Source organism: Lonchura striata, chromosome 19, assembly GCF_046129695.1.
Source record: "Lonchura striata isolate bLonStr1 chromosome 19, bLonStr1.mat, whole genome shotgun sequence".
NCBI classification, from domain to species: Eukaryota; Metazoa; Chordata; class Aves; order Passeriformes; family Estrildidae; genus Lonchura; species Lonchura striata.
The window spans coordinates 7,547,622-7,569,338 of NC_134621.1; the positions used below are offsets into that span (position 1 = coordinate 7,547,622).

The 21,717-nt window shown below is 40.8% G+C and overlaps 1 protein-coding gene across 5 annotated transcripts in view; it reads left to right on the forward strand.

Moving 5' to 3' along the window:
• Positions 1-16,458, forward strand: part of ANKFN1 (ankyrin repeat and fibronectin type III domain containing 1) — a 105,678-nt gene extending 89,220 nt beyond the window's left edge. For 4 of the 5 annotated variants that reach the window (XM_021555428.3, XM_021555446.3, XM_077787376.1 and 1 more), the window contains 7 exons: positions 69-284; positions 2,346-2,512; positions 3,919-4,069; positions 5,850-6,018; positions 9,393-9,559; positions 12,759-12,978; positions 15,146-16,458. In XM_021555428.3, coding sequence (XP_021411103.1) covers positions 69-284; positions 2,346-2,512; positions 3,919-4,069; positions 5,850-6,018; positions 9,393-9,559; positions 12,759-12,978; positions 15,146-15,942 — 1,887 coding nt within the window. In that variant the 3' untranslated portion in view covers positions 15,943-16,458. Of the gene's footprint in view, positions 1-68; positions 285-2,345; positions 2,513-3,918; positions 4,070-5,849; positions 6,042-9,392; positions 9,560-12,758; positions 12,979-15,145 lie in introns of those variants that run through there. The other variant, XM_077787377.1, reaches the window with a different exon arrangement.
• Positions 16,459-21,717: the final 5,259 nt, after the last annotated feature.

Here is a 21,717-nt window from a genome sequence, read left to right on the forward strand (position 1 = left end):
AAGTTACATTTCAAACTATACTCTCCTGATATGTGATAAATAACATCCATTTTGTATTCGTTTTCTAGAATTTGCTGGGAACTCACAATTTAGGCAGAGTTTTTTATGAGCCAATCAAGGATCGACATGGCAATATGCTGATAGTTACTGTAAGAGAAGTGGAGAGTCTGTACTCATTTTTTAATGGCAAATGGATGCAGGTCTCCAAACTACAAAGCCAGAGGAAATCCCTTTCAACTCCAGAGGAGCCAACAGCATTAGACATCTTGCTTATAACAATCCAGGTAGTGCTTTGCTTCTCTTACTGTGTGTTATTTGCTTTTGTAAAGCCTGTGCCAGAGCCCTGACTTTTGGAAACATCTTGCAGAATTTTAGGCCTTAGTCCAGTGCCCAATAAAATTAATGGCAAGGCTCCCATTGAGAGCAAAGACTTATATTACTTCCAGTGGATCTGGGATCAGATCCTCAATATGCAAAATATCCATGAGATTCTAAAGAAATTACTTCAAAGTCCTAGCAGAGAATAGTAGTTTCTATCAATTTCGGGAAACCAGGCTATGGAATTTTGTAGCAAAGGATATAAAAAAGCTTTAAAATTCTCTGGGATGTTCTTAAGCACCTATAGAGACACTTAGAATTTCTACACTCTGTAAGATTTTTCCATCCAACCTTGAAAACTAAATCTAGGTTTTAAACTTTACTGTTCTACTTAATAAGCTTGTTCTGTGGGGTTCAGGGTTCCTTGGAGCCTGGTATAGCTGCTAAGGAATCCTTTACTGACCATAACCCTCCTTTAATTTCTGCATCACATGCTCCTAGACTTGCAATTAGAAAAATGCCAAGGTTAGGACTGATCTGAGAAGCTGCTTGGCACACTCAGCTCAGCTCCCATCCCTGAGAGCTGTGAGGGTTCAGCCCTTCAGGAATTATCTCTGAGCACACATTAAACAGAGACAGTTCATGTTAAGATTAATACATGCTTTCTGCAGCAGCCAATCTCCCCAAAACTGTTGCCCAGTTACCCAAAATACAAGCCAAATCATTGTCTTAGTGCCTTCTTTAGCATTGTTCCTGAGATGCTGGCTGCTGTGCTTAATTTTTGAATTAGAGCACTTTCTCTGGCACAGGCTCTGCTTTTCATATCGGGAAGTGACAGGCAATCAAAATATATGTTACCAGGTTTTAGGAATGTTAAAAAATTTCCAAAAGACAATAAAACTTACCTGATCTATGCTAGATTTTATGTATTACAATGTGTTAAAGGTGCAGAAAATTGTCAATCTGGGCAAAAGTTTTATATTAGGAAAAGCAAACTACAGTCCTGATCAGATTTCCACAGAGATCCTAGTGGAAAAAATGTTCCCCTAATGGTTTACACATTCCTATCTAATGCCCACCCTTTCTTCTATTACTTGTTTAATCATCGAGTGGGTATTTTGTTCATGAAGTGCTTGTGAAAATGAGGGTCTAATTGCACTGGTCAGAGCCAAGCATAGCACTGGCAGATAATTTGATGGTTCCAAGAGTAAAGGCATAGGGCCAGGTGTCTTAATCCTCACCCACTGCAGAAGCACACATTTCTCAGGATGGATGGCAGCAGACATCATTTTTCAGGTAGTTTTGGAGAAATGCTATACATAGCCCTAAAAAGGTCTCCTGGCCTCAGCAAATTCACCATCAATAATAATTTCTTCTAAGGTGTATTTGTTGGTAAAGATATTTGTTCAGAAAATGCTGCCACTTGTTCAAGTTTGCAAACTACCAACCCCCATGCTGACAGAGATCTTCCTGTTGACAGCAGGTGATACAGAGCAGTTTTTGGAGAGATGTGGGCTGGGATCCTTGGGGACAGTCCTGGCTCCTGCAGCCCCTCTCTCCCAGCTCTTCCCCAGTGCTGCTCTGCTCCCTCTGTGTAGTCACGAACCAAACCCAAACCAAGGAACTGCTCTGCTGAAAAACAACTGCTCCTTTTCCCAAGTTGTTTTTCAGAGGAATCAGTTCCCTGACCCGCCTCACCACTGAAATGATCGGACGAGAGGCAGACGTGGGGGTTATTTAAGCCAGTTTAAACACCACAGTTGCAGAAGATTGAAACCTCAGGTTGTCAGAGCCAATTCCTGCACGACACAGAGACCTTAGAGATCCTGTGTATGGCTTTAAGTGAGAAGCTGTCCAAGTGCACCCGAACTACCAGAGATTATTCATATGCTTAAGCATGTGCTCAAATGCTTTTTGAATTGGGAACGACGGCTGTAAAAACATTTGTTGCTTTTTGCTCCCAAACTCTTCTGCTTATGTGGAAAAAAAGATGAGATTTTTATGCAGGACTGTTTCCCTTAAAACAGGACATACTTTCCTATCACAAACGAAGTCAGCAGCGCCTCCCTCCCGGCTTGTATCTGGGTTACCTGAAACTCTGCAGCTCTGTGGATCAGATCAAAGTGCTGGTGCTGCAGAAGCTGCCCAACGTCCTGTGTCACGTCAAAATCCGAGACAACAGCAATGTCTCCAAGTAAGTGAATTTATAGATACACTTACACACAGAGAGAGAGAGAGAGCAGTTGTTTTAACTTTGGAACAATTGATCTAAAGTTAATGCCGAGGCAATTCTGCCATTGCAAAATTGTAGGTGGCAGCATGGTTTGGCTCTGGTGTGTGGCAGAAGGGTTTGGCTCCAGTGTTTGCCATCCCAGAGAGCCCTGCTGAGCTAAACAGGTGCACCTGAGTTTTCCCAGCTGTCTGAAGACCTATGCAGGGTACATGGATAGGGGCCCATTGGTTTCTAGGGATGGTATTCCATGGTTATTCAAGTCCTGCACAGGGGTAATGTTCCAAGATCGTAGCCTGCAGCCCTGACTCAGCCTTCAGTAGATTTAGTGCCACCCTTCCCATGGATTTTCACTGACTATGGAGTGTTGATGTGGGGAATTTTTTTGTTTATTCTCTTGTGTGATGTCTGGTTTTTTTCACTCTAAACCACAGCAAACACACAGCATTTGAAAACCATATTTATAAACACAGCTAGCCAGCAAACTTCTGTGCTCTGGGAAAGCCATTTTCCCCTTGCCCACTGCTTCCCTTATCCATTGGCAAGGGCTCTGCTTGTACTGCCTGGTCCTTGCCTAGTGGGAAACACATTTTATTGACCTTTTTCTGGAGCTTTTTAATCCTGTATCATTTCAGCAATCAGCTGAGAATTTTGCATGAGGAAAAAGGAACTGGATATTTACATAGACAACAAGGATATCCAGAATGTAGTAGTGAATACTAACAACATTGGAAGGAATATAAAAGCTAAGGCTTCAGAGTTTATAGCAATCCCTGACTCTTCAAGCTTAAAATCAGATCTTTATTTAGGAAGAGATTATACCACAACTATTACTTCTCTTGTAGTGGGGTTTCCTGTACATTTTTCGTTTAATGTTTGATGCTGGCTGCTATTCAAGACTGAATAGTGGGCAGGGTGAATTAGGGATTGGATCCAGAACTATGATTCCCATGTTTATCAGGTCTCAAATAGAGACACATGGAGGAAAGCAGGAAGTTCTTTGGCTGCAGTCAGTAGAAGCTAGTCCTGCACAGAGATCAAACTTCCTGCTAATTGTAGCAATTTCAAATGCATGTTTTCTTAAATACTGTGGTAGATAGGGAATGAAGAATGTGAAAGAGAAAACCTTAAGTGAGAAGCCTTACTGAAATATTTCAAAGGCAGTTGGACTTCCAGAGGAATGTTCAGTCTCATGTACATGTGCTAGAAAAATAAAACTTTTCAAAGATTAATCAAGATTGCACAAGTTTAGAATGTTTTGGTATATGAGGATTAAACTATCAACAGATCCCAAATGCACATGCACTGAATTCCTGCTTGTGCATTGAACTGTTGTTATATTTCTAATTTTAACTTGACTCAACATACAGAGATGAGTGGGAATGGATCCAAACACTTTCTGGCTCAGAATACGTGGAAAGTATGGATCATACTTCAGACTGCCCTACTCAATTGTTCTTGTATGAGCTCCAGACAGCAGTGAAAGCTCTCCTCAAACAGATCAATCTACCTCTGCATCAGGTATTTGCCTTTGTGGGATTTATCACCTTTTTAAAACCCCATTCTTAAGAATGCAACAAAAAGCTACAAACTGTGTCACTGAAAAATAGGGATTCAATGTCAGGGTTGCAAGAAAAGCAAAGCAGAGAAGTTTTGTATTCCATTATTCTAAGGGGGAACATCTTCAGTAAAACAGTTCTTGTCCTGGACATGGATTAAGAGGCAAATTTCAACTGCTTGCTATTTTTTTCATCTTTTAGGTTATTTGTGCAATTTCAGGTAGGTCCAAAGAAGCACTTTTGCATGAAAATAATAGTTTTGAGCACCTTTAAAAGGCTGACAAAGAAAAAGAGGCATTTTTGCAGGCAAGCACAGCAAGTGGCTGTTTTCTGGGAGGCTTCGAGTGAGGCTGTAGGAAAGGCCCACGAAAGACACAGCATTTTGCTGTTCTTTTGCACACAGATGAAAGTGTCCCTTCTAAAACACAAAGTCCCAGACCTCCAGATTTCTGTGGGTGAGGAGAGGTGTCTGGCTTCTGGCTTTACATTTAGGTACAAGAAATGCATATGTGAATAAATAAAGTCAGGGAGAATAATCTGTGATGTGAAAGATTCATTAAAAAATAAGCTAAGAAGTTTGTTTCTTGTTTACATGAATTCCATTTTATTTTGGTCTGCAAAGGTAAAGAGGTCTTAAAGTAGAAGTAAATCATCTTTATATTCACTTCAAGATATGTTTGTCCAGCTAGAATGATTTGGTCTTAAAATAAATTAATCTGGTTCTACATTTCTTGATTTTGAAAGATTTAGGCTTTGCTTTTAAAAAGGAATCCATCAGTGCTTCACCTTCTAGCCAGGGAAGAGCCAAGTAAGACTCAAGTAAATCCAAAATTAAGATAGATGGTGTGCTGCCTTGTGGTCAGTCACTCTAATTCAATAGGGCTCTGTACAGGTCTCCATGTTATTGCATTTGCTTGGAGGTTATACCTTTTGTGCAACTTTTTTTTTTCTTATAAACTTAGGGACTAAAATATTGAAATCACTGTGCAACATGTTCCTGAGGCTGCAGCTCAGCCAAACATCTGAGCTCATCCATTGTGCCTGAGAGACAGACATCAACATGACCTTGCAGTTAAACACAGATGCAAATGGTCTCATGGCTCAGCACCAAACTTTTATGTTAATGAATTGCATTTTTAATTCCATGGATTTATTTATGTGTTTTTATTATTTTTATCGTAACCAGGAGCAGGGACAGTGGCACTGGGGCACAGCCAGGGCAGAAGGCAGTGCTGCACACAGCAGCTCTGAGCAGCTCAGGCCACTTCTGCCTGGGCCATTTTCTCTCGCTGCAGCACTTGTTAAACCTTTGCAGTGCTGTGTTGAGGGAGAGCTGCATATTTCTTTTAACCAACCCTAAATTGAATCTTAAAGGTTTTTAATTGAATCCATTTTCATGTTTTCACATAATTATGCAATCATAATCTTGAAAAGCACATGGCATGTGATCATTTTCTGCCTAATAAGAAACATAAATGTTGTTTTCAGGGGGGTTGTGCCTGTGTGTGTTGTTTTAATGTGGAACATTGCAGCTTTAAATCTTTATTTTATGTAGTGACATGAACCCACATTTAGCCACCACCGCCCCCCACCCCCGCCCCAAATATTTACGTTTTATAAAAATTCCGAGCTTGATGTTGTGCAAATTTTCTTTAATGTTTTATATCATTTGGGGTGTTGTTTATATAAGTGCCATGTTGTAATTCTCTCCTATTCCTTCCCCCGCGCGTGTCCCTGTACAGGCTAAGCACTTCCGTCTGTACACACAGGAGGTGTTGGAACTGGGTCACAATGTCTCCTTTCTTCTCCTGCTCCCCGCCTCAGACGACGTCTGCACTGCCCCAGGACAGAATAATCCTTACACCCCACACTCAGGATTTCTTAACCTCCCTCTTCAGATGTTTGAACTTGGTATAGTAGCTTGCTTCACCTAGAAATATTAACCCAGTCTCCTTATAATAAAATCACAAAGTTGTATCTGTTTTCCCCCTTGTCCCAGTGGAGAGTCAATAAATCACATGATGGCTTTGGCAACAACACTCCCTATAACGGTGTACAAGTTACAGAGGGAGCAGGGTGGTTAAAGCGTGCACTGTAGCCATCGTTATTGAAATGCAAAGCAGACAGCAAGGCCCACAGCTATCCACTATGCGTCTATAAGCTTCTTTGCAAGATGATGTTCTTTAAAACAAAAACCAAGAGAAATTGCACATGACACAGCAAAGCTGGAGAGTGATAGGAGATGGAAAAAAAACCATCCCTCGAAGTTGTCACAAGGATAATTGCTGGTTCTGTAATGGGGATGTATGCAGATCCTGATTACAGATAGTCCTACTCAAGGTCTGACTCCTTCACAGCTTTGTGAAAGGTCTGAATAGATTTTCCCATATGAGGGGCATCTTTTTCCCTTTGATACCTGGAAAAAATGCAGGAGACTGTCCTATTGCTGTGGTTCAGCAAAAGCCTGTTGTGAAAAATGCCAAAGCACTGGACTTGAATCTCTTTCCTTGGAGAGCACATCTTGTGCTCTAGCAGATTCAGCTCTCTTCCACTGCACTGCTGACTGGGCAAGAATTCCCCAAAACAGAATTTTCCAGCTGTTTCATAGAAGGCATAAGATGCTTAAGCTTCAAGGTCCTCTCTTTCTTATTTCTTCTTTGGTCCACAGAGAAAAGAAAAGGTTCCACATAAAAGCAACTCATAAAGACTTAATAGTTCTTTTTAGACAGAATATTAAAATGTTGGGGCTGTTGAGCCTTACGCATCAGTTTGCTCTGTTTCCTTCTGGCCTGTAAAACTGGGGATCTTTCTTTCCTCTGCCTTCAAGAAGAGAGACAGATATAAGCCAACACTGATCAAGTCAGTACACCAGGAGCCACTGCAGGAAAGGCCTTAGTGGCAGCTGTGTCCCTAGTGATATCCCTCCCAGATCTTTGTGACACCATTGCCTCCCTATCTCCTGTGTATCAGTGCCAAGTGCTGCTCAAATCATTTCTGTAGGAGATGAGATATTAATGGAGTGTCTTGCCTTACCTGTGTTTCTGCAGCCACAACTCATCCATGACCTACCATCACACAGCACCACAAATTTCATTTGGATCAGGCAGGAATACAGCTCTGGATTTATGCCCCGTCAGCCACAGCACACTGGTGCTGTGACAGCTCTGGGGGTTTCTGCTGCCTGTGGGAGGGCAGATGCCAGCTGAGCTGCCATGCAATTATGAGTGGAACGGCCACACAATACATGATGTAGTCTGCCAAGGAAAAGTTACCCCTTCAAAGGAAAGCTAATGTAAGAGTTAGCTCAGTGCTTTGGGTCACATGGCCATGGCTGCAGTGCCCTAAAGCCAAACTTTTATCTTCTGATGTGCCACCCTGAAGCCTGTAGGCCTCTGAGTATGGAGCACATCATTTCTCCTGGTGAGAGGGGTCTGCTGCCTTGCTATGCAAGTTAATGCACAGAGCATATTAATTTCTGATGCAATTAATCTCCTCACTAGAGGTTGTGCAGACTATTTGATTCTCATTAGGTGGAACACAGGCCAGGGGCAGGAGTGCCTCTCATTTCAGGGACACAGCCTGCATGGGTCTGACAAATCAATAGAGCCTGCATGGGATGCTGTGGTACCAGCAAACATGCAACAGAGCCATCTCCCAGAAGGTATTCCTGGTGCAACCCTCTCTGTTCTGCAATGTTGCTGCAGTGGGAAAGCAGTTCATGGTGAAGAAAACAGTATGGAAAGCTGAATTTTACTTTTGAGTATATTTAAAGTAAGCAATCCTCTGGCCAAAGGCAGATGACATTTCAATATGACTTATTATATATGTATCCCTGATGTTCTATAAAGTGACTGTGATTCACATCTCAAATATTAGAAGCTTCCATTCCCCATTAGCTGGTGGCTACCAACTATATAATTGCATAACCACAAAAGACTACGTTGAAGTAACATTTGTTAAAGTAACATTAAAGGGTCTGACTTAAAACCACAAAGGCTCAAAACTTCAGCACTGGAGCCGAAACCACAGCTGTAATTCACTCAAGAGTCCACCACATATGGCATATGTACTGGAAGACCACACACTAATCACACTGGATCCCTGCAATATCTAGGCATTGCTGAAACCAGAAGGTAGAATTCATTCTTTCACTCTTATTTGTGAGATTTCAGTGTTCAGATTAGGCCTTTATTGTTAATGCTAAAAATGTTTCTGTGATTGGATCTCAGCTGAACAAATTCTTCTCAATTATTCTAATCATGTTGTTTGTAAGGAATAAGTAGACATGGGGCACTGTTTTCATTTTAATTTTTTAATATTTTTGATGAAAAGAATATATGCATTTTACACCTGGAACACCCTGAAAAATGCCCTGCCCCAGTCCAGGGGAGCAGCAGCAGTAAATCCGACTGGCACTCGCTGCTCTAACAAGATCATGCTGTATGTTTGCATTTACTGCAGCACCAATGAATGGGGAAGTATTTCTGAAAATTTGCTCTCCCTCAGCAAGTTTCTGCACTGCCATTTGCAGAGGTAACTGCTCAGTTTTGCCTGAGCACTGGCAGGTTCTGGAATAATGTAGCTCTAACACACCAGGTAAAATGACATTTGCAAAGCTCCGTGGCACTGTAGCTATTCTGTTTCTGTTACCTTTATGCTGCTCCGAAGTCAAATTACACAAAGCAAGAGGTCATGTCTGAACTTTCTGTGTTACCCTTCTGCAGGAGCATTCTGAGGATGATGTGTGGTAACACCTAAAAGAGTTTTAATTATTTCCCCCAAACTGTGATATCAGTGCAATGCTTTTCCTGCTGAGTCATTTACATTGAAGTTCCTCATTTAAGACAGCATAGCCCAAGAGAAAGTTACCTGCCTTCAAAATTAATTTTTAATTGTTTCATTCTGAAATACTTAATTAAAAAAATATTAAATATTAGTTTCATTTTCCATCCATGTCACTATTTCTTTGATAAAATAAATTATGAGTAATAAAAACCTCAGAATTAAAGCTATCAAGGGCAAGATAGCCTCTGGAGCTGCATACTATAGACCTGATTATCCCTTCACTTAGATGTAATTAGAAATTACTATTTTGAAATCAGTGAAGATACAGAGTAAATCCAGTGTAAATTGGAGAACTGAAGCCTGTATTATTCATTTCTAGCTTAAAGAAACCCACCAGAGTTAGTTACTACATTTAATAAAATTTGTGTTCTGAAAGCTAAGGATTTCATATTTCATAACCAGAATGTAACCATTTTCCTTTGCACTTGGTCTTTTCACAGCTCATTTTTGCTGTTACAAGGAAAAATTTATAAGCCTGTATTGCCGCCTTTCTGCTGTCATAGAGCTGGACTCTCTGAAAACCCAGCAGTCCCTGAGGGAAGCAATTTCAGACAGTGAAGTCGCTGCAGCCAAACAAAGACACCAGCAAGTTATAGACTACATACAGGTAATAGTCTGTTTCTGACTATTCCAAGGAGATTTTAAGGTGGCTTTCTTAAAAATTGCATGGGGCTGTAATTTGAAATCTAAATGGAGAATTATTCACAGACATCATAAAAAGAGCAGTTGTATCAAAAGTGCAATTCTGTTTTTATGAAATTCAAACCCAGAACATGCTTTCCTTAGTTGTTGCTTTTATAGAAGGATTTTTATGGGTAAAATCAAATGACAGTTATACTAGACTGTTATAAAGAAATGTGTCAGTCTGCTTGTAAAACTCCCTCCCATCTAATGTGAGGTAAGCTAGCACCATGTCTGGGCATTCATTTGTGTAAGAGTTTTTCTTTGTCTGTATGAACTGGGGACATTTTTCACCACGATAATGTGGCAATTAAAAAAATTTAAATGAAAATTCAGACTAGGTTGTGGAGACAATCTCCACCAACAATATCACACTTAGGAACACAGCTCTGCATTTCAGATGTCAAGCTGACCCCAAAAGCAGCTGAGCCTGGCACCATGCAGTGGCACTGCTTCAATCCTCCAGTGAAGGAAGATCACCAGTGTTACCATACTTGTCCAATTTGCTTATTCTCTATCCCTCATCCTGATTTTCCTCTACTGCTCCCAAATCAAGACTTTACCTACTCAACTCGGGGCTCTTTGAACAGCAACTCCATTGTGCAGCACAGCAAAGCCTGTCCTTCTGCAAATGATTTTGACAATTGGTTATTTATAGATAAAGCTCATTACTTTTGCAGAGTATATCTAGAAGGCATGGTTGATCTGTCTTTCTACAAGAGAGATGCAAATAACTTTACAGCTCTATATTCTTAATATTCAAGCAATCTTCGGTTGGAATAAGGGCCAAGACCCCATTTATCCCATTGACAAGATGTTTGGCCCTCCATAGTTATGAACAAAAGCATGATATTTCTATTTCTCTTTGTTCTGCATGCAGACCCCCTTTACCTTGTCCACCTGGAACTTTTGGCAAACTGCAGGAAGATAGAGAGGGAAGATCCATTGTACTTCCATTCTCAGTCATCTCCCATTCTCATACTCAGAAAATCTATCTTTCTTGCAGTCTGTAGGAGAATTTGGAAAATTTTTATCCTTCACATCAAACCCAAGAATTTTTATATTAATATGCAGGTCCTGTGTAGACAGTTCTGTGTTCCTCTTCTCCAAAGTGTTTGAGTCACATATCTATGCTGGGAAAATATGGGAGAACATTTTAAACTTCAGTGTTTTGTGCTGAATTATTGTGACAGTGTATTAGGCTTGTCAGGTTTCCTCTCAAATGAAAACCAGCTGTATTCCACCTATTGGCAAAAATATCTCTGCCTACCACATACCACAATCTTCAGTGGTGACCACGAAACCGCAAGAGCATTTGTGTGATCCCAGATCTAAGACAGTGTTGAAGTCACTACACAAACCAAACATTGTAAAGAGCAAGGGAGTCTATATAAATGCAGTTCTGAAAAGGAGTCAGAGGGCAACTGAAAAGTAAAAATTATTGAAAAAACCCCAACCAGAATGTAAGGTACTTGGAGTCTTTACCAGAATGTTACAGAGAAAGGAAAGAAATCTATGGACACTTAAACTAAAACTGAAATTAGACTGTAATTTATATCATGTAATGCTTCAAATGTTCCTAAATTGTAAAAGAACCACCGTTCATTACAATGTCCTGCAGAAGAGCAGCAGGGGGAAAACCAACAGGATTTGCATTTTAGTAAACTGCATGCAGGATGGTTCTTGTTTGGGGTTGAGGGAGGATCACAGAAAGGATGTATAAAATCTCTAAAATCAAATAGGTGAGATGTTTGCTAACTGTAATTCTCTTCGTGGAGCTACACTGAAGTCTTGAAATTATGCAGGATTATGAATTAATCTCTGAACCATTTGCTATTCTTATTGATGTATATTCTTAGCTCAAATTAACTCAGTGGTCAGGCTTGCACTGACATCATTGGAGTCGGGATTTCACCTTTACATAAAAATGGCCATACTAGGTCAAAACCAAGATCCAGCTGCCCAGCTATCCTGCCTCCAACACAGCTCATCAGGAACTACCCCAGCAAGTCTGGCATCTACAGTGTCCCTTGGGAGTAAATATCACACTTTGAATATGCATCTTGTGAAGTATCTCCAGCTAAGAGGAGTTATCTTCAAATATCAGCCTGCAGGCTCTCTGACCCCTCTGGCACTCCCTGATCCCTCTGGCACTCCCCTAGCAGACTACTGTCACTGCACAGGGTACCCCTCACTTTTACCTCTCCATTACTGACCCAGAACTCTCACTGCATTCTTGCAGAATGTAGCTTGTGTAACTGCAAATCAGCTTCCCTCAAACACTGCAATATTAATAGGAAGGCTCACTTGAAATTCAGAATCTTCTGAAGGAAAAGTGCAAGGGATGTTATAGAAAGGACACTGCAAGAGGAGGGTATTTACTCACAGCTACTGTCATTTGATGGTTGCAACATTTGCTCAGCCATCAAAGATCTTGAATGTCTTGAAGATGATGTTAAAAAATGTTGAAAGTGTTCCATTATCAAAACACTCTTCAGACCCACATTAAACATCATCTTTCTTCTCTGCAGAGATATTTAAACCTACACCCGGCTATTGATTTAGGCACTTGTCTCTTATTGCCATCAAAAGGCATGTCTTAGAACTGCTTTTGTGTAGATTTATGCTTTTAAAATGTATGCAGACTAAAAGGGTAAGGGAGAAACTGCAGTTTGGCTCATAGCTGTGCTTCTGCCCTCCATATATGTATCTACACATGAGTATGTTCTTTGTTAAAAACTAGGTCTGATCTGAGCAATTGCTTTGGGCCGGGTTTGCAAAGCTGTTCCAGAAGTCTCACTTTTATTCCAGTACAGAACTGAACCAAGTTCCAGGTGTGCTAAAAACTGATCAAATTTTTACTCCATCAAAATACAACTTTCATTTTCTTTCCATGTCAAACTTTAGTTTTGGATTCACCCCTCCTAAAAATGCACATTCTTAATTGAGGTACCTCTTAACCAAAATAATTTCAGACCTCCTCAATCTGAATGCTCTTTTGGAAGATCATGCTGCTCTCTCTTGGCAGTGACTACAGACTTACTTGGGCACTTGAAAAAGTACACACTTAAGCAGAATTAATACTCATACTTAACTGTATTTTGTCACTATTGTTTTCTTCACAGCAAATTGATGAGATCTGGAGGGACATGAGATGGATCACAGAAGCACTGCAGTATGCAAGATACAAGCAGCCAGCAGCAGGCCTGCCCATAAGGAAGCTTGTGGATCTTTCAGAAGAACATCCTCAAAAGAAAATGAGCTCCACCTCTTCACATCTAGATTGTCTTCCTTCACCTCCCCCTTCTCCTGAGCCTAGAATCCAGAGAAGAAAAGCAGTGAGTGGTAAGAGAATTTTTCTTTGTTTACCAAGCACTCTTTGAACTCATTTTTAATTATAACATTTCTTGTATGTCTTTTCATAAAAGGAGTAAATTTTTCCCGTACCTGTCAAGGTATTTTAACAATCATTTTACCAATCATTATTTTAACAATAATTTTACCATCATCACTCAGTATACTGAGATCCTTCTATAATCTTTACAATCATTTTTTACTTTCAGCTATTCAGAATAACTGCTCATCATCAGCCAACTTTGTCACCTCACTGTTCCAGATCATTTAATGAACAGGTTGGAAGGGACAAGTGCTATCACTGGCTTCTCCACAATGTCCAGATTTCCAGTAAAATCCATCCATGGTGAAAGCTGACTGCTTCATTTTTTGCCTACACCAACAATCTGCTCTTTTATATGGAGGAGCTTTCTCTTTGTCCCAATTACATCTGCAGAGCCTATGGTAAAGAACATTATCAAAAGCTCTTCAGAGCTCTGAAGATGGCTGTGTATTAACTGTGCACACATTCAGAGTTTTGTTTGACTGATGAGACATGAGTTGTTAGCAAAAGCTATTGACCCATTCTCATCATTCATGTATCTATTATTCTTCCCCACAGTTTTCATTAATTTGACAGAATCTAACTCAATTTTTTCCAAAGTTTTCATTTGCAATCTTCTATTTCTAAGGTATTACAGCCATTTTCTTCCCAGGCTTTCAGTGTTCCTCTATTTTGCAGCAATTATTTCTCATGCCCCTCTTGCTTTATTTTGATAGAGCAAATTTTAGTGCCAATAGTCCAGTTTAACCACTATTTTCACACACCTCTCAGAGTTTTCAGTGTTTTAGAGAAGTATTTTGAATTACACAAATTACACAAATAAGTACCCACTTCACTGACCATTATTACTTCACTGCATAGCCATAAAATTAAACTGATTAAAGAAATGTATCATAGGAAATAAAGATGAAGCAAATGAAACAGCAACACCCTTTTTGCTAACAGAATAAGGACTTTGGAGGAAAAAATAAACCATCATTCTGCTGAGCTGTCTTTAAGCAACAAGTAAATGAAACAGTAGAAACAAAAGCAACAGATGCTGCATTAAACAACTGCCATGACCATTACAGTAATAATAATTCAGGGTTTTTTCAAATTGGCAGTTTTATACAGTTAAGGAAAATTAATAAATCTATTCTGATTAGATTTCATGAGGTTAAAAGAAAAGAAACCTGAAGAGGCTGGTGCTCTGCTTCAGTCCATTATAGTGGTGTTCCTTCTCAGCACCCCTTCCTGAGCTGTTTTTCCCTGTATTACAGACCATGAATACTGAATAATCCTTGTCTCTGGTACAGTGCAAACTGCAGTTTTATCTTGTCCTTCACACCCTGGTACTGGGCTCTGTGGTAATTTACACAAGCTCCAAGTGCACAGTCAGCACTGTATAAAATTGATGTTTAATTCCTGGAATTTAAGATAAACTATTCAGGGCAATGGAGCATCAATCTATCCTATCACACATGCCACTATTCATTTTCTTATTGATCCTTCTGAAGACAAAAGATAGCAGCAATTTCAGTGCCAGGGTGAGATTTGGTCCACAAACTCGCATTCGAATTCTGTGTGTCTGTTTTGGATTTGAACACACAATGCACCTGATGGCAAAAAGGGGACTTTTTATTTATCAACCTCCATGTTGTGCCTTGATCCTCTTACCACACTTATAGTTGCACACTGCTCACCATTACAGAGATATAAATCTAGACTAACTTAACTGATATCTTTAATAAAAACAGAACCTGGATTAGAGATTTTCTCTCTCACAAATCTCCATGTCTATGAAATTTAGTGAAAGCAAGAAAAAAAAAACAGATCCTCTCAGAACTTAATCCCAATTCAAATTCTTTTTTTTTTTTCTGTCTTTAACATAATAAATTAATTCTTCCTGGTTTTCCTAATTCTGCCACCACCTGTCTAACATATCTGTGGCTCCTCCCTGACAAATCCTCCCTGACTGCCTTTGCTGTCACCTCGGCCTGTGGCAATTTCCCAGAGGAAACACACATACATTGCCAGCACTGGAGATTTAAAATTAGGACAAAAACCACATAAATGACAGTGAAGCCATGTCTCTGCTGAGCTTGTCCTGTGAGTGTTAACCAGTTCTCCTTGCAGACTCCCAGCCCTGCTCAGATGAAGAAGGCTGCTCCGAGGTGTTCCTCCCCACCGACAGCGACTACGACTCCAGCGATGCCTTGAGCCCAAGGGAGTCAGACCTGATTTACTCCTCGTCCCAGGACATCTCCCAGCAGGCTGGCAGTGGCCTGGGGGGCAGCGCACCCAACGTGCTCCAAGCCCACGACATGAAGCCCTGCCTGGCACTGAGGGAAGGCCTGACAGAGCGTGGTGCCTTGGACACCAGTGCTGAATGTTGCACAGAGCAGATGAGCAGTCTGACAATGTCAGAGCTTACACCGAAAAGCACGGACAAGTCCTCCAGCTCCAAGCAGCCATTGGGCTTTTTAGGGAAAAAAAAGTTGGGGAAACACCAGCATTACAACTACTTCAGCCGGCAGCACCGCTGGCTGCGCGTGCACAGCGAGACTCAGGCGGGCTCCCTGTCAGAAGGTGTCTACACCCAGCATCCCATGAGATCTCCAGATTTGTCTCAAGAACCTACCTCCAGTGAGAAGGTGGCAATTGCCATCGATGGGTCTCGGAGCACTTTCGTACCTCATGCATCCAGCCTTCCAGAGGATGGGAAAGGCAAGTATGAGGAACCAAGGCATGATGTCCATAGGATACATGTGCAGCCTTATGGAACAACATTTCTGGATGAAGAGGGTGAGTCCTGGGCAGTGAGCACGGAGTCTGTAGAGCACCCAGATGTGCACAGTGCTATGCAACAGATCACAGGGCCAGAGGAGCAGTCTGGTTCTGCTGTCCCAGAAGTTTTCAGCAGCACTCTTTAACCCCGGAATCCTGCACTGCTTCCCATCACCCCACATGAGATATGAGCATTGTGATCATAAAGGCCATACTTGCAAAACCACTGGTAAAAATCCAGCTCCTGAAATGGCAACTTGTGCCACTCTAAAGGATCCTAATCACCGGATTTCTGGTCTCACAGAGGTATCAACTGTCATGAAATGAGCATTATTATTACTGGCATTGCAGCTTTGCAGGTAGAGGCATAAGAGTCACCATAAAACAATGTGCAATTGAATAATCAGGTTTTGCAGGTCTCTTCATGTCCATGTTTCTCTGAGCATGCAAAATTTTAAGCATGAGTGATTCTGCCTGCAATTTATCAGAAGTTGTAACATCCTTGGTGTCCTTATGTTAGGACTGTGTCCTAAAAGTCTATTAACTTGTTTCCCACCACCTCCTGCAATTTTTTCTACTTTTCAGCTTTTCTTGAATGAATTTACGTTGGATATAGCTGAAATACTAACTGGCCTAGTAACACAGATAACCCAGAGTTTCTAGCCACCTAAAGAACTCAAAATTAATTCAAGGTCTAGAAAATATAATCAACACCATCTCTGAATGCTGTCAGAGCCTGACATAATTATCACAATTGTTTCTTCAGGAGCTTAGATTTCAACTTATTTAAGCAGCAAGTTAATTTAAAAGCTCAGGAGATGAACCTTTGAGGCCAAGAACAGGCAGAATGAGCCCAGGTTTTAGACAAATAATATGCAGGGTGGATGTGAGATTGAAGCAAAGTTTTTCTTTTCTTCTCCCCATCAAACAAGAGCACATTTTGTTGCATTGGCATCACTCTCACACATCCATTGGAAAGAAATACCACTCTTTATTCCTGAATATTCACCATAAACTCCAGGGGTATTTGATCACTATGTCTGAAGCTGGGATATTCTGGCTATTCAGATTAGGAAAGTTTGGGGTGAAGTTTGAGTGTAAGATTTTTTTTTTTTTGAGCCCCAAATAAATACTAATGTGATAAGGAGGTTGGACTCTTACTGTATTGTGTAAAAGCAAATTAGAGTCTGTCAGGATTTTGTCCTTTGCAACCACAATAAGCACTACAGAAGATAATCTCAAAAATGAAATCTATATTATAGATTTCTATAATCTATAAGAACCGTAACACTGGAGTTACTAAGAAATGAACTAATGTGTAGAGAAACCCCAGCTGTTGCACAAGCTTTAATTTTCTTAAACAGTTCTTGAAGTTTAATTTTATAGGCCACATTCCTGCTGGTTAAATTCCCTCACTCCGTGTTTGTGTAGCCTTCTACCTTTCAGTTTTCCAGCCTCCAGGTGGATACATTCTAAGGCCCCCAATAAAGAGATTTGAGTTAAATAGTTGAGTTTACAAGTCCTTGAGGTAAAGGTAAGGATTTGGGCCCATGATCTGTGGTCCTTATTAAAATAGCACTTCCATAACCCCAGTGCTATTAAAATCCCTGCGAACTCAATCCATAAATTCAAAAATAAATGTTATTCACTATTTTATGCTTGTTCAGTATGTGGAAGCCAAGAAGAGTCTTTGCAGTGATAGGAAGGGCAAAAATTTTCTATAACGGAATTACATTTGTAACTTCTCTTTTTGGGAGCAGGAAGTTAGCTTTTGTACCAAAAGTAGTCATTCATTACCTGACCCAAAGTGAGGATGGAAAGACTTCCATTCACTCCCACAGAGTCTGGATGAGACCCACACCAAAAATTCCTGTGGGTGAGAAGATGCAGGGGGAGCAGCAGTGTCAGTGCCCAGTTGCAGCTAGAAGGGCACACATTGTATGGAACTGGGGATGGGGAATGCCTGACTCACCACAGAGCCAAGCAGAGATGTCTGACTGTCACTGAGGGCACTCACAGCTGGTTAGATTCTGTTTATTAGCAGAAGGCTTTAGATTCTGTTTATTAGCAGAAGGCTTTTCACCAGGGAGAGACAAACAATGGAATGCTCCTGGGCAGCACAAAATAATAAACCACAGTTTCCAGTGTCCAGCACCTCGCCTGGGCTCCCCTTATCTGTTTTGCCACTGAAGAAAACTGCCATAAAACTAGTAAACAATAAAATAACCATACACTGTGGCCATATGGTTTTGCAGGAAATCAAAGACAAGATGTTCCTAAATGAAATCCACCTCACTTTTTTTTGGCTTATCAGGAACAATGAGGGCAAGAAGCAGCAAAATCTCCAGCAGAGAGGCACACACTGCTGGTGAGATAAGGATGTAAAAATCTCTTGTCTGCTCCTGCTCCTTTCCAGAAGAAGTCATGTAGTTAATAAAGGACTGAATTCTCTACTGGTAGGAAGGCCTTGACTTCATCATAATTTTCTCTGCTGAGATGAAATTTGACTCTGGGGGTGCAAATACTAGCCAAAATCTATCCTGTCCTAATTTTAACCTTGCTGTGGACGTAATGTTTAGCTGATGGCCAATGGGATGTGCTTCCTTGATCTACTGCCTCCAGACTGAGGTTCTTCCACAAACTTTAATAGTCCAAGTACTAATTGATAGTTCTGGGTTTAAATACTTCTGGCTATAAAGCACTGACTTATCTATAGGTAAAAATACATGTTCTTTGTTCAAAATGGCTATCCTGACCTATTTTGAGTCTCCTTAAAAGAACAGTACTGAACACTCAGAGATAAATAAATGGTAGAAAGCAGTGCCTTAAGTATTGCCATAATACAAATCACAATCCTTCTGCAGTTCCATTAGGAACATCTCACACACATTTCACTAGCAACTTCAGCAATTGAAAAGAATCTTGGAAAATGCACAGCACAGCACTGTTAGCCTCACTCCATAGAGCGACTCCACCAGTGACTCGTCTGAGTAGAGCTGAGTAAAGGCTCACAGTCCAGAATCAAATTAAAATTAAGAATCCAGACATTTAATTACTGGGAACCCTTTCTCCAGGCTGAGCTCAAGTGGCCCTCCAAGAATTCTTGCACAGAGCTGGGCAGTGCCATGGCTCAGAGCCTGCAGCACACCAGTGCCAGCAGACCAATCACTCAAAGGAGCCTGTGCCCACTTGGCATCAGTTGAAGCTCTCCTCTCTAAAGGGTACTTGAGCTTTGCAACTTCTGGGTGTCTCTTACTCATCTATCTGGTACCAGAACTTTTGTCCTGCATTTTTCAGGGAGTATATTTTCTCCTGGTCTGAACCCAATCCCTCCTGTTTCTAGCCATGACTTGGACTGGCTAGAAAAGAATATAGTGCTTTAATATTATGACTCTACAGAAAAAAAAAAAAAAAAATTGTAGACGATATCTCCCTGTTTAGTGGCCTCAGTCTTTCCTGTTTCTGCTCGTAGGAAGTGAGATAAAGGTAAACTGCAAGGTTTACACTTAAAATTCCTTGCATCCACAGAAAGGCAGTCTGCAAATGGACAGTTTGTCTCAAGACACCTATGACTCAAACACTTACTTCCCATGCTTGTATTTTTTACTTTGTTTTAGAGACTAATTAACAACTAGAATTTTTTTACATACGAAGACAAAGAAATCTATAAAATAATGCTCTTAATTATAGACATTAAAGGGGGAGATGGAATATTTTATCCTGAATATTCATGGTTTGGAAAGAGACAGTGCATCTTTAAATTCTCCATGGTATGAAGAAATGCATTAAGTTGCTGGTCAACTCTTTTAAGGTGTTTAAATGCATGGCTTGTGACTGTTATGTAAAATCTCAATACAGCCTTACAAACAACAAAGGTATAGTGTATTTGAAAATAGGGTACACAGTTTGGGAACTTACTCTGAATTTCTCTAAGGTGTTGAACTTTGCCATCAGCAAAAACTATTTTCAGTAAACAGGCCCTGAATTTTCAGACAATGGAGATTTCATCAGGTTGGGTCTCTGATCTTTCCACTACAGAAAAGCATAAAGTAATTAGAATGGTTTACTTGTAAGTGTAATTTATCTTTTGATCGCATGAAGTGGAATTCATAAGGCTGAATCATGCCCAGCAGTGAGAAGGGGAGCTGTTGGCCCCATATATTGTTTGCAGGAAGGCAGGGCAGCATTCCCCAAGGCGGACCCTGGCACACTGGAGCTGGCAGCAGGGCACCCATCCTCCCTGGAGCCCTCCCAGAGCCCTCTTGGCTTAGACACTTCTGCAAAGCCAGGAGGCACCGTGTTGATCTGATGGGGCTCTGGAGCAGCCCTTCCATCATTGCTGGGTGCTGGAGAGATCCCACCAGCTTAGAGGTCACCTCTCCTCAGCGCTGGTGTCTGTGGGCTCTGACCCAGCAGCTGGTTCTCAGCCTGGGTTGTTCTGGGGTGAATAAGAGCCAGGCTGGAATGCCTTCCTCAGTCTTTTCACACCACAGCATCCTGGGCAAGATTCAGCCTTTACACCAGTCAGCCTATAACAGGGGAAGGAGTTACTGAGCTTGGCTGTCACTAGGCGACAGAAAACCACCTCTGTAGCTTTTCAAAAACTAGAAACAAACTTTTTGTGTTTATTGTTATTTTAATTTTCTTTCTTGGAAAGGCAATGTGAAACTGATCTGACGTTGGAGAAGCTGGTGTGGCACCTTATTACTGTGAACTATAGTAGTTATTGAGCAGGTTTGAAGCTGAACGCACAGACCTTTTGTGTTTTACTTTATGTAAAGGTCTGTTTGGGCACAGTCCTGTTGTCCTTGGGCCTCACTCCAGGTTCTTTTGCACCAGTGTAAATCAGTAGTTTCACTGAACTTGGGTCAAGTACAGACCATGTACAGACCAGCACACCCTGGCACACAGTTCTGTGTCACCTGAGACCTGGACCAGTGGAGTCATCAATGAAAACAGCACATTTATGCTGGTGTAAAACATGATGTGTGTAAGGAAGACAAAAGGTGTTTGATCTCAGACTATTCCCCTGGAGGTCACGGGGCCGCTGGAGCCGGGCTCAGGGAGTGAGCCCACCACGCTGTGTGACACCAGCTGTCCTGGAGGAAGCCCTCGATGCATAATCCACTATTGCTCCTTATGACAGGGCCCACATTTCTCTGCCATGTTATACAAATGAATCCCCTTCTGAATGCAATGGGAGTTCCAGTCATTTTGCTGATAAAAACAAAGACTTAATAGGGTTACTGGGGACTTGGGGGAGGGGAAGAGGGGTTGTTTGTTTTTTCCCCTCCGAGAAAAAGTCATTTAAGTGAAATGTGCGAGGCAGTGTTTAATTGCTTCCTGCCTTGTTTGTACATAGCAATTTGGCTGTTTATTGGTTGTCTTTGTTGAGATTTTTATTGTAACTTGTTTCTATATATGCAACCAAGCGTATGTTAACGTTTAAATTTTGGTACAAAATAATGCACAATTTTATGTGCTCTAGAACTTTGTAAATATCTCAATGAACAATGTATGCTGTGCTGACTGTGTGCTTGGGACTTGACACAATATTTTCATGCATATGTACCTGTGAATGGCTTGAAAAAAATCAAAATATATATTGAGGATGGCCATGAGCCAAGAGTAAATGAGTGCCGTATGACTCATGCTTCTTTAATAATTCCTGAAAGAGGCATGAATAGTACATAAAATAGACAATAAAAATAATTTTCAGGACTACAAATATTTTTTATAACTTCAGATATTAAATACTATTTTAGAAAAAAAAAAGATCAGTTGGTAAAAGAAATCTTACATTTGAGTGAATCATTGTCATAAAAATGTTCTTAACATAGATTTTTTGTTTGATCTAATATCATAGAAACTCAGCTCTTTCAAGATTTAGAAGACTTGAATTGCTCTTGCATTCCTACTAC